General features: G+C 39.3%; 1 protein-coding gene across 1 annotated transcript in view; it reads right to left on the bottom strand.

Annotated features, from left to right (window-relative positions):
• The window catches only part of GRIN3A (glutamate ionotropic receptor NMDA type subunit 3A), a 145,396-nt gene that overhangs the window by 75,443 nt on the left and 56,996 nt on the right, over positions 1-12,957 (bottom strand). The window contains exon 3 of the mRNA XM_046642242.1: positions 6,721-7,768. Within this exon, the coding sequence (XP_046498198.1) occupies positions 6,721-7,768 (1,048 nt within the window). The remainder of the gene's footprint in view (positions 1-6,720; positions 7,769-12,957) is intronic.

A 12,957-nucleotide genomic window follows, 5' to 3' on the forward strand; every position in this document is an offset into this window, starting at 1 on the left:
TTATGTTTTGTGCATTAAAAATTGTTTTCTTTTAACACAGTTTTTATAGAGGACACTTCCCTGATCTCTTATGAATTTTTGTTGCCAAAGTGAATGGGATGTTTCTTTTATTATGTTTTCTATCTGTGAGTACATGGAACCCATGGGAAGTGCAGTTCTCCTCAGACTATAGCACTTCTTGGATTTTTCTTCTTTTGAGAAATTTTCTCTCTAGCATATCTGGCGATCAAAATCCTCTAACTTATCATTTGGCCTATGCTTGTCCCCCCTTTCCTGGCTTTCCAGTCTCATAGCTCACAGTTGGGTGGGTGGTCGTGACTGAGCTCCTCTCCTTCCAGTCTCGGGCTTCTGCACACGCTGCCCCATCACCTGAGATGCTCTTCTCTTACCACCCTCCCAACTCGCCTTAGCTCACTTACATGCTTCAGATCGCATCCAGACTTACTTTCCTAAAGGCGGGGCGAGGGATGGGAGGGAGGTGGGGTTGGTAGAGGGGGTGTGTTCTCTGATTTTCCATTCAGATCAGGTCTCTTGCAAGCCTCTCAGATTCTGTTGTATTTTCCTTTACAGTAACTTACCATGGTTTAAATCATTAGCTGATTTGTGTGCTCCCTTGATTAATGTCTTTCTTTCGCACTAAACTCCATGTTGCGAGGACAGTGTGTTGCTCAGTATTAAATTGCTAGCCGCTAGTTTGGTGCATGGAACAGAAGTTGCCATTATTGGATGAATTAAAGAAAGAACAAATGAATGGTTTGGCATAGTTCAGTTTTCTTTCCTCTCATCTCAAACCCCATTTTCACTGTCTTGTTTGCCTGGGAGTTCTGGCACCCCTCCCTTCTTCAAGGCCAGCTTTTATTGTATGAATTCAAATGTTTTATTGGGCAGCCACATGCTGTTATATGGAGATCAATAAAGGTGGTTTTTATTATTTGGGGAAATACTCATCATTTCCTACTAGGGCTATGTGAGTGGCCTTTACTTTAATATTTCTGGTTAAAGTTTACTCTTGCCTTCACAGCAGGTCTATTTAATTTTTAATATTTACCTGAATGTTCCCCAGAACTGTTTTTCTAAAGCAGCACCACCATTTGCCTGTGCAAAAATGACACTAGCTTCTTATTTCCTCTAACAAACTGACACTTTTTTTTTCTATATTAGAGACACAGGCCTAAAAGGGGTATTTTGTGTGAGAAACTGGAAAAGAAGAACTAGAAAGTTCACTAAAATCAGCAAATAGCCCATTTCAAAAGCTCATGTATCCGCTCAATTCGACCAAGTGAGCTCTATGAGGGGAGGAAGTGCTTTATTTTTCCATGTAATTTGTGATTTATGAAGTGATGTTTTTCATCTTGTCTTAGATCTCAGTAGATTGGATGTCAACGGCTGGAAAGTTCTAAGAATACCCAGGTCTACATCTTAGATCAGAGACCCAGGGGAAGAACTTGCTGGATATAAATAATACAGCAGTTTCTATTCACCTGTCAATCATTCTAAGACGCTAAGAGGAAATGACTTTGGATGATGAGACAATGGGTACTTGCTTCCATCTGTCTACTTTCCTCTATTTTCTGCATTGCCTATAATGAATAGTGCTAGCTCTATGTCAGAGAAATACCCATATAAGCTTTATCAAAAATATCACTCATAAATTCTTGCTTTCATGGTCTCATGCTTCAAGAGCCCACCTGCTTTGAAGCATGGAGCCTCTTCCCAGAAGAGTCGGTGGGAGGCTGTGAGAAGCTACATATATTACTTTTAGTGTAAACTAAATTATTCAGGCAGAAATAGTTTAGTTAAGTGAGGCTAGAACCAGCCTCTTGAATTTTGTTTGCACAGCAGGCCAGTCCCTCTCCCTTGGTGTTATCTGTAGGAGCAGCCAGCAACAAGCTTATTTCTTCCCTCTGACCCCCTCTCAGAAAAAAAAGTATTCTAACCTGCCTTGGCTCCCACAACATGCAGTGAATCATAAATTGGTCTGTCCTGCACAGCCTTTGGCTTTTAATTTTATTTCTGATTCAAAGTAGTTAGTTGAAGGCAGTGAATCTCAACTCTGAAATGGTGATAAAATGTTTACATTTTAATTATTTACAGTTTTATTAATTGTGTTAAATATATAGCCAGCATGCTAATCAATAATGATCAAGAAGAAAAATGGAGCTATTATATTCATTGTAAGTTATCTGATATCTTGGTTACAGATACTTATGTGGCCAGGACTCAATTTACTGATGGACTGTGTATAAATACAGACCACAAATCTCACTTTTTAAATCAATAGGTTTTCATCCAAACACATTTTCCCATATGGATATTTTAGAAGTGGTGGTTAGATTCCAAGACTGATATAAAAAAAAATAGCCAAAATTTTGGGCTAGAAATATAAATTATTTACACAAAAAATAAGAAAACACTTATTATAATTTGAAATATTATATGAGACAGAAAAGTCATTTTAAGGAAAGAGTAGATGGAACTTGTGGGGTTTTGGGGTCCTTGGATGGCCTCTAAGAGTGAAGTCATTGATTCTTAGGAGCACATTTCTTAAGAAAATGCTTCTAGGGAAGTCTGAGAGTTGTTTCTCTCAAAGTTTTCGGACACACAATTAGAACATGGGGAGATTATCCCAAGATGACTAAAGAAGAGTCAGAGAAGGGAAGGAGGCAGGGGTTCAACAGCATTAATGTGGAGGCCCAAGGAAGTGTGAATGAACAGAGCTGTGAGTAGTGAAAACAGGCTGAAAACGGCAGCATGGAAGAATGGAAGTGTCCTAATATCCAGTAGGTGAGGAAGTGAAAGGAGATGAAAAGAAATGAGACAGATCGTGAGTCAGGGGTGAAGAATCTTCATATATGTCACCTCTCATTCAGATTTAGCGGATTTTTCACCTACAGCAGAAAGTCAAACGTCCAAAGAAAACCACAGGAGATCTGTGACTTCCATGGTATGCTTTCACTTATCAGAATTAAAACGCTATCAAGTAAAATTGAAAAATCAAAATGGAATTTTGCAAACTACTGAAAAAAAGCAAATCACATAAACCCAGTTTCATCAGACTTTAAAACACACACACACACATACACACTTGCTAATTCTCATGGTTTGGACTGGGAACTGATCAGCCTTTGAGAGGTCTGATAACTACTGGCAAGAAGCTAGACGTGACAGGTGGGGTAATATCAATCCTCATCTCAAAAAGTCAGAATTCTATTGCTAGAGGGTCCAGGGCCTGCATGATTTTACTACAGGGCACCTTTATCTCCTTATCTTCCACCTCATCTCTCTTCAAATCCTATACTCCAACATCTTGGGACTTCTTTATGCCTGTTGCTTTCCTTCAAAAAGCAATTTTTCTTCCCGCCACCTTCTCCCTTGGGGATCTCACACTTCCCAAGGGCTTTCATACACGGTAGCACCTCTCTGTCTAGGATTCCTACTAGTTTCAATCTCACTCTTGAACTCTGGCTCCACGTTTCCAAATGCTGCTGGATTTCACTTGGATGTCCAAAACAGATTTTAAAATACCATGTATGAAAAGGAACTGATCAGTGTATTTTTGAGCCCATAAACTGCCTTTTCTGCTTCCTTGAATGGTACCATCATCTCAGACACTCAGGCCTGCAACTCTGAAGATGTGACTCTTTGTTGCCTCTCACACCCAATTAATTTCCAAGTCCTACCAATTTGATCACCACAATATTTCTTGCAGCCTTTCTTCTTTCCATCATTGACTACAGCTATAACTTCAACTCCACTCGTTGTCTTTCTCTTCCAATCTTGTTTACCTGTTGCTGCGGAAGCAACCATTCCAAATGGAGCCTGCTCCTCTGTGCTATTCCATTGTTCGAAATGTCAATGGGTCTCTACTGTCAGATGTCCACTCTTCTTAGCCGGATGTCAAAGAGTCTCTGTTATCTCAACTGAACTTAATTTTCACACTTGGATCTCACCTCCTCCCTCCATGTGACATATGCTGTGGCTAAATTGAACGCCTCAAGATATCCTGACTATGCCTCATACTTTCCACCTCTAAGCAGGTCACTCTGTTCCTTTGCTTGGAATGTCCGTTCCTCCTCCCCTGATGCACATGTCCAATTTTCGAGTAGTTTTCAAGAATAAGCACACATTTTTATCTTGTTAATTAAACTTCCCCTTGATGCACTAAGTTTAAGGTGATCGTCCTTTCCTTGAACTTTGACAGTATTTCACTTGTTTCTAAACTTCGGCATGTTTATAACTTTCTAAGTTGTTTTCTCCCCTCTTTGGCTTATTTACCTCTGAATTTCTCCACCTCATTTGCTGTAAGAAAAGGATACAATCCCTCAAAGAACTGAGCATTGGGAGGAGAGAAAAGCTCTCATGTGAGTAACCGCAATATACTTAAGAATGAATGCTGAGAGACTGAACAGGTATGGAAATTATTTTAAGCATAACTCCCTGTGGGAGGGTGAGGACATTATGTCATCTGTTTAATACCACACATCTGGAGAAAATGGAACAATTCTGTCAATAGCATTATTTGCCAAAAGTCCAGATGTCCAGTATTGCTTAATCAAATAATACAGGTTTCTTTATATGAAAAAATTGTATAAATGAGAGACTTTAATACAGAATCAACACTAGGAAAGATATATACCTTTTTGGAAACCTTAGTGGAAATTCATTTATTATCTCAAATTGAAAACAGTTTATATTTAGGCTTGTCTCACTTCATTAAGAACGTACTAGCTATAACAGAAAGTTGACTTTATCCAGTTCTGCTCACTTTGTCTTGTGGGCTGCTTTAGATTTATAAAAATGTCACCTTTTTATTCTTGTAGAATTGGGGATGGAGTCATTGTTTCTTTTTGCTTAAAAAAATTGTTTTACTGCAGTGTATACTTTATGATTTTCTTTTTAATTCCCTAAAATAATCATTGTTGCAGGTTTCTCACACATAGCATCCAAGACTTAATTTTGGCAGTCCCTGGTTCTGACCAATGAAATTCTAGTCAGTATTGTGCTCATCTTTTTACATAAGATAATACTCTGGAATCTTCACAACGACAGGCATATATTAGATTGTTCTTGGGACTAGATTGGGCTGAATGGTTTTCAGTTTGAGTTTGTAATTTAAGAGTCACAATGCCAAGATTCTTGCAAAAAATCTGAGTAAGGCTTTATTGCGATGGTGAACCTTTGGGAGGTCTACAGGTCTATTGGGGCAACAGATAAACAGAGGCTGCTAATACTGGTGCAGCGTGTGCATGCTGAAACATCACCAAAATCTCTCTTTAGGGTGACACTTTTATTTGTGTCACCTGAGTGTTCATTAAGAAGCAATGCAATTCCTTGCCTAGTTCCTGAGCCATTGTTTGTTGACTCTTTTCATGAGGTTCATGTCACTTACCAGGAGTTTGCAGTGTATAGGTCAAACTTCTCATGTTCATTTGTTTGCAGAATAGATCTTATATCCTAATCCAAACCGTTTATGAGATTCTCTAAAGCTGCCACCAGCCCTCTGGGCCACTCCATCATTTGATAAAGATAGTTGCAAATGTCCTATTTGTTGATGCTCTATGAAATGAAGTTTTTATGTTTAATAGAAATTTACAGTGAATCTTTCAATACTTTCAGACTTGGTGTGGGAAGAGGTATATGAAAAGGCATGAAGAGTGTTTCACAACTTGAAATGCTCACCTTAGTTCAGGTTGCTTTAAACACAGTGTGTGCTGAGTAGGCCCATTGAATTGCAGGTGTCTTCAGTCTCTCCCAGGTGGGTCCTATGCATTGGAACACACTTCTGCTCTGGATTTACATTCTGTTCCTCATCAGGTGTGTAGGGCTCCCTTGAACCCTAGTCCAATTGCCTTGAACTTTGACAGCCCCCTCTTCTCTACTCCTATCAGGTTGGAATAGGTTCTCCATACCCCCACTCACTGAAAGGGTTCCTGTTTCAATCCAGAGAGAACACAGACATGGCTGTCCTTACTCCAGTATCACCACTGCTTTACCTGTCTACCTGAACTCTACCCTCCTGCTCTTAGGGTCAGATGTCTAGGATACTAAAGGCAGCCTGGAATAGATACACTTTTCTTGAATATCCTTGGACACTGCAATGTAACTGCTGGCACTTTCCTCTAACCCAAGGTGGCCAACTGTACAGCTTCCCCTACTCTTTAAGGACACCCTGTTCTTAGCTAATCCTGCCACCTCAGCTCAGTACTCCCTGTTCTATATGCATTCAGTTCTCTAGCATCTGATTTTGCTTATGATAAAATGCTAGTTCTTTTCATTTTATTATTTTTTAATGGCAAAAAAAGGATTCTTTACTATTTAAAATATGGGTCCCACTATTTATTTCCATTCATTCCCAAGAAAATTAATTAATCAGTTTTTGAAGACTGCTTTGGGTGAAAATTCTCTGTAAGACTATTTCTTGATAGTAATTTTGTCAGACAGTCAAACAACACAAGGACAAACTACACTAATAACTGTTTCTACCAGAAAGACTTTCTCTAGGATAAACACCCCTTAAAACTCCTCATTTTCATTGTTTCACTTAATAAAACAAGGAAATATTTAGTTCAATTAAGCAGCAGACTTTTGCACTAGTCTCTACAGATGGCTGAGAGAATATTCTCTTGTCAGATGAAAGGACATAGACATGCTGTAGCATAAGACAAAATATATGGAGTTATAATGGAAAATAAAGAAAGCTAGAGTAAAAAGAAGTATTACCTTTGGGTCATGTATTCCAGAAAGCTCTTCGTAGATCTTCTCACCTACCATAACAGCTGCCAAGTTCGCCGTGTATGTAGAAAGGCAAAACATACAGAAAATGGCCCAAAGGTTCATTAGAAACCTTCCAGTCCAGCATTTTGGGGGTTTGATGGCTACTGTTCTACCAAACAAGAGGGCATAACAGACATTCAAGGCTGAAGAGAAGGAGAAGACTTTACTTCTATTCCGCCCCTTGGGAGTCATACCAAAGGGGCTCTTCCATTCATATAAAGTGAGGAAGATGGCAGTGATGTGCAGAGCCACAAAAATTCCCAGCCACATGGTCCAGTGAAGTGGCCACATGAAGGCTCCAATGGGAGCTGCTGTGTCTCGGGTCCTCACTAAGATGCTCAAGCTGGTGGAGAAGAAAGGACTGGTGAAATCTATCACCTGGCTTCGTGCAGTATTGATGCTGAAGGAAGTGACTGCCATGTGGGCTGACCCACTCAGGAGATCACCCACCAGCCCAGTCCAGTGCCCATTTTTCCAGGCTCCATACTTGCCATCCCCAACAATATAGAGGTCAAAGTCAAAGTTCATGTCTTCTGCTAGCTTTTCCAGCAGATCAATGCAATATCCATAGCAGCATTTCTTGAATTTGAGGGGCACTGTATCATTACTGCTATGGAGGCTGCTAAAAAGGCTGTCTAATATGGAAGAGTCATTAGTCATGGGGTCTAGACAGAGCTGGCCAGCAGGGCACAGGCCTTCATCATCTACCTTCCGGGTGAAGACAAATGGATGCTCGATCAGGGTAACCACTCTCAAGTGTAGCTTACTTGGGTGTTGGAAGTGGGTTTTGTGCCTCTGGGCCTGCTCTGGCCATATTCCATAGTCCATGACAATCTTTCCCCCCTGCCAGCTGCCCAAGCGGGTCCACATTGGCTTTCCCAGGGGGTCATGTTGCAGATTCCAGATGAAAAAGTTGTTTTCTGAGCTGATGATGGAGGAACCTTTTACACTGATGGAACCACTGAGGCCTCTGAATGTGGTGTTGGCTAGAAACCTGGCAAAGAGGAGCAAAGGCAAAAAGTAAGGAAGAGAGGTGACGCCCAAAACAGGAAACAGTGCTCATCTTTGCTTCTCTGTCTTAATAAAAAGAAACTGTAATCTTTTTAAAAAAGGCATTGCCTATATTTTCTTCAGGAATTAATTAGCTAGACTTTTTCTAGGAGAAGAGTCCTATTTCACCGAGCCGATGAGATCTCACCCTCAGGTTTAACACCTGGGCTAGGCGTTTGGCTCTTGATCTTGCTCCAAATCTCTTTATTTCTAGATAAGGGATGTGTTAATTGTTTTCTGTTATAAACTGTTAATTATATATTCTCACAAGTTTCCAAGCTAAGGAGGTCTGCGGCATCCTTAACATGTCTTTTTTCTATTACTCACTACATTTGATTGCAACTAAATCAGCTTGATAAATAATTTTTGCTGCTAGGAATGAGTTTTAATAAGTATGCATATACTTTTATAATTGCTTAAAAATTGCATTCAGAATTTTAGAAAACAGTTAAATCTTGTTACCAATGTTTCTCTTTGTAGAGTGTAAACAATCAACATATCTGTCCCCAGGAGACCAGTCAAAGCTGCCTGTTGGATATCATCCATGGAACAAACAAAAAAGATGATAAATAGACTGGCAGTTCTCAGGATGGCCTCAGGCTACCCTCCCTCTAAGTCATTAGAGAAAAACAATTGGCTCTGGCTCTAGAGAGAGCTTCTGCCAGAAGCCAAAGAAAGGAAAATTACCAACTGAATGATACACTGATTCCCATCCCAGGGAACCCGGGCACTGTCAGTATATGTTCTGATCTGGGTGAGACAGGAAAATGCTTGGTTGGAGCCTCTGTGTTTTTCTTGAGTCTGGGAAGATAAGACAATGAGAGGTAACGTGGAAGTTTGTGGCACCTCTGTACTCTTCGCTGCGACCTTGTGTCAGGATAAAAGCCCAGACTGTAACATCAGACACATCTGTGTTTGAATTGGTCCAGCCACCTTATAACATTGTCCTTGGACAACTTACTGAGCTCTAAGCTTCAGTTTTGTCATCAGCAAAATGGGTAAAATAATACTTCCTCCTTTACCAAGAGCTGGAAATAATGCACATGAAGCACACACCACACCTTCTGACATAGAACAAATATTCCAGATATGGCGGCTGTTGTTCAAGTTTTTTCAGTCAAGGCTATCCCCAGGTCACTTTCCCAAGTCCTTTAATAGAACTTTTCTAATTGGAGACACAAAGTACTACATTACTAAACTCATAGAGGGTACTCAACACACATTTCACATGAAAAAAGAATTAAATTGAATGTGGAATGTAACGTAAAAGATTGTTTTGAGGAATCAGATGATATGAGTCTAGGTTCTGTGAGGGATTAGAATGTGCCATCCCAAAATGAGTGTCTCTATGGCTTGATTATTTTTAAGAACAAAAGACTCTGAAAGAAACTTTCGCCTTCCCCTAACTGCCTAAAGGAATTTCAGATAGAAGGCCTGTTCCAGGAAGGAGCTAATACTGCAGATAACTGTACTATGATATAAACTAGGTGTGATAAATGGGGAGGAACTCAGCAAGGCCCATTTGATCAAAGTTTTCTCCATCTATCATTGTCTTTGCAAGGCATAGTCAACATCTGTTTATCAAACATTTGCTTTTCCATCTCCATGTAAATTGCCTTCCTCCCCTTTGAAGTCCCAAACCACTACCCCAACATCCTCCTTTGTCCTTAGCTGACGATGGTATTTAAGGTAATTGCTTCCATCATTTTGGTGAGTTACTCAGATTTCCTGGGTTTCTCCCATGTATACATGTTATTAAACTTTACTTGATTTTCTCTCGTTGTTCTATCTCATGTTAGTTTAATTCTTAGACCAGCCAGAAGGACCTAGAGGGTAGAGGAATAGTTCTCCTCCCCAACAGCTCTCGGCAAAACACATTCATCCATTGCCTGTCACAAACATTACCCATTAATTTACAAATGCATATACAAGCAGTAAGAAGTTATGCTGCCACAGAAGGAACATAGAAAAAATCTGCAAGTGTGAAGAATGTACTAATTTTCATTAGAGATATAAATGTCAATCACATTTGAAGATGCTATACTATCACTAAATGCAATGAAACTACTCATTTTGGTAGATTGCATGTAATGGTAATTATTCATGTTAGCACTCCCCAGTGGGGCTCTACCACTTAAAATGAATTCTATTTTGCAACAAGTAATGAAGTCTCAATTATCTTAGACTTTAAAACAGTTTCTTGCTTTTTTAGAGAAGTAGGGACACAAATCATTACGATATACAGATTAATCAATTGATAATTACCTAGGTACTATAAGGGAAAGGTGACTACAGTTGTGTTTCTGAGGAGCAACTTAGTTTCAGATTTTTTAAGACACACACACACACACACTCACACACACACACTTGCACTTGCTGACATAGCCTAGGGAATAAAATGGTTAGTAATAAATAGGTAATTTCATTTGGCTAATTTAGTGATCAGGAAAGTGAAGTTGTAGAAAGAAAAGCCCTTCATTATTTTAAGAATATGTAGGGCTTAGTGATTATAGATTTTAACTGGATGGATCCTTTAAAGACTGCCACTGAATAAATATATATTTAAATAATCTCAGAAAAGAAGAACTAGAAGTCTTTAGAAATCTTTCAGAGATTGTATAAGTCCCTCATTCCCGTAAAACCATTCCTTGTTATCAGTATTAAATAACATTCAAGATGGCCATGACTGGAGGACAATGCTTGGGTGTCTTTGAGGCATTCATTTGTCACAAAAAGGCAAATCAACCAGGATCTAAATGTCTTCCATTTTCCCAGACCAGAAAATCCAGGGCTTGTTTCTCTATGCAATCTGCATGAGGAAATTGGGTCTCAGAGAATTCCCACTTATGAGAGATTATTTCTGTTTGTTTTATTTTCACTTTTACAGTAAGGATAAATTAAAATCATCTCATTGATAGCTTTCAGTTATAGTCACACTTCACATTCTTTGTAAGGTAATGACAATGCGTAGCATAGTTTCAATGCTTACTGTATTCATTAAAAGATTAAAAGGTTGAAATCCAGGTTCTGCTTAAATCGAATTCTACCATTTCATGCCCCTGACTCTTTGTCTTGCCCTGGACTCTTCTTGGATGAACAAGAAAAAGGAAAACCAGGAACAATTTTATTGGCAAAATAAACTGATGCCAGGCACTGTTCTTAGCACTAGAGTTATAGAGATGAAAGACACACTCATTGTTTGCAAAGAGCTCAAAGTCTAGTAATGGATTTTTCTAGAAAGAAAGATGAACAGGCAATTCTAAAGCAGGGTAATGAGCATCATAACAGAGGTAAACCTGGGAGCCATTGGAACAGAGAGCAAGGGCACCTGCACATTTTACTCTAGGGTGACAAGGAAGGCTTCTTAGAGGAGGAAGTACCAGAGCAGAGTCTTGAAGAAGCAATTACAGTTAGCCAGGAAGAGAAGCTGAGGACTGATGCTTTCAACTCGGGGAGATGCATGTGCAAAAGCCAGAGACAGAGTGTGCAAGCTGCATGATGATAAACAGTGAGAAATAAGGCTGGAGATGAGGGTGGGAAATGAATTACAAAAGGTCTGAGGCCAAGAAGAAGGTAATGGAGAGCCATTGAGAGAGGTTTATCTGGGGAGGGACAATACCATCAGACATGATTTTAGAAAACTTTTTTTCCTGCTAGTTCTATAGGAAATGATTTGGAAGGAGGAGGGAGATGAGTGTAATTTCTTCTATGAGGAATAATGCTCCTTCTCTCCTCTGGCTTCTTCTCTTCCTGTCTCTCTGCTGGTTTCACAGGGTGCTTAAAGCGGCAAGGCTAAGGAAATGGCAGTAGAAGTGGAGAGAAGATGGCATAATCAAGAGCTATGGTTTCAAAAAGAAAAGTAGAGATTTTAAGAGGGCCAAATGCACAGGGTTGCAGTTAGCTCACAAACCACACTAAGAATGTGTAAAACTCGGCTTGATGGAAGGTCATATACATAAGACCTGGAGGATTTAGTTGAATATCAGCTGAATGTGAACCATAGAGCATCATGAGTACAATAAAGGAGAAAAGTAACCTTAAATTCTTTTAATAGAAATTTAGTGCCTAGGTGACAGGGACCAATAACGCTACTACACTCTGTGTTCATCACACTACTGCTCCAGCCTAGATATGAATTTTAAATAAATCTTCCAGATTCAGGAATGTTATCAGGAAAGGTAAGGAGGTGGAGAATGTAACAGGGAGTGGTGAGCCTGACGATCTGATTGCAGAGCAGGGCAGAAAAATGAGAAAATAACATAGAAAAAGCAGATTGCAACTAGATTATAGAGGATTCGCATGTCCATTTTTTGAGATTGGATTTTATTTAATTGGAAAAGGGGAGCCATGTAGATTTCTGAGCAGAGTAATGATATAACCAGAGGTCTGCATTAGCAATATTGATCTGGAAACAGGTAAAGTGTGTCTATAAGAAGGAAGAAATGGTGAGCAGGACACCACCCAGAAGAATATGGCAATAGCTTTGTCATGGTATAAGAAGGGCTTGGACCTCACTCTGTGATTGAGAACCTACTTTAGCGCTGTGCATTGTGCATAGTGAGCGTTTAACAAAGCAGTTCAGGTATACATCTTTCTTATCAGTAAACCTCCCAAGATGCCACTCTGCTAAAAGAATGAAGCTCATTAGTTAATTTGCATGGAGGTAACTTATTACTTTAGCAAGAGCTCCCAATTATGTCACTAATTAAGAATATATGTTGATTTGTATAGAAGACCAGATAAAATTTGCAGTTTGCAAATTGTGTAGAAAATGTTTTTGAGACAGTACGCAGTATAAGCAAGATCAGTGTTTAATATATTTCAGATATGTTTTAGAAGCCAGATTTGCACACAAAACTAGACATACTAATTAAAGGATTTTCTTATTCATTAAAACAAATGAACAAAGATGTTAACAAAACAATACATCATCCATTCAATCATTTATTCATTCAACAATACTCATTGGTGTGAGGCACTGTTGTACGTGCTGAAGGATATGGTAGTGAACAAAATAGACAAAAATCTATGCAGCCTATATTCTCCTGAAGGAGACAGAATAAATAAGTAATATGTACGGGATGTTAGATAGTGCTAAGCGCAAAGAGGAAAAATAAAACAGAGTATGGAGAT

The sequence above is a fragment of the Equus quagga genome, chromosome 1 (assembly GCF_021613505.1).
Source record: "Equus quagga isolate Etosha38 chromosome 1, UCLA_HA_Equagga_1.0, whole genome shotgun sequence".
In the NCBI taxonomy this organism is placed as follows: Eukaryota; Metazoa; Chordata; class Mammalia; order Perissodactyla; family Equidae; genus Equus; species Equus quagga.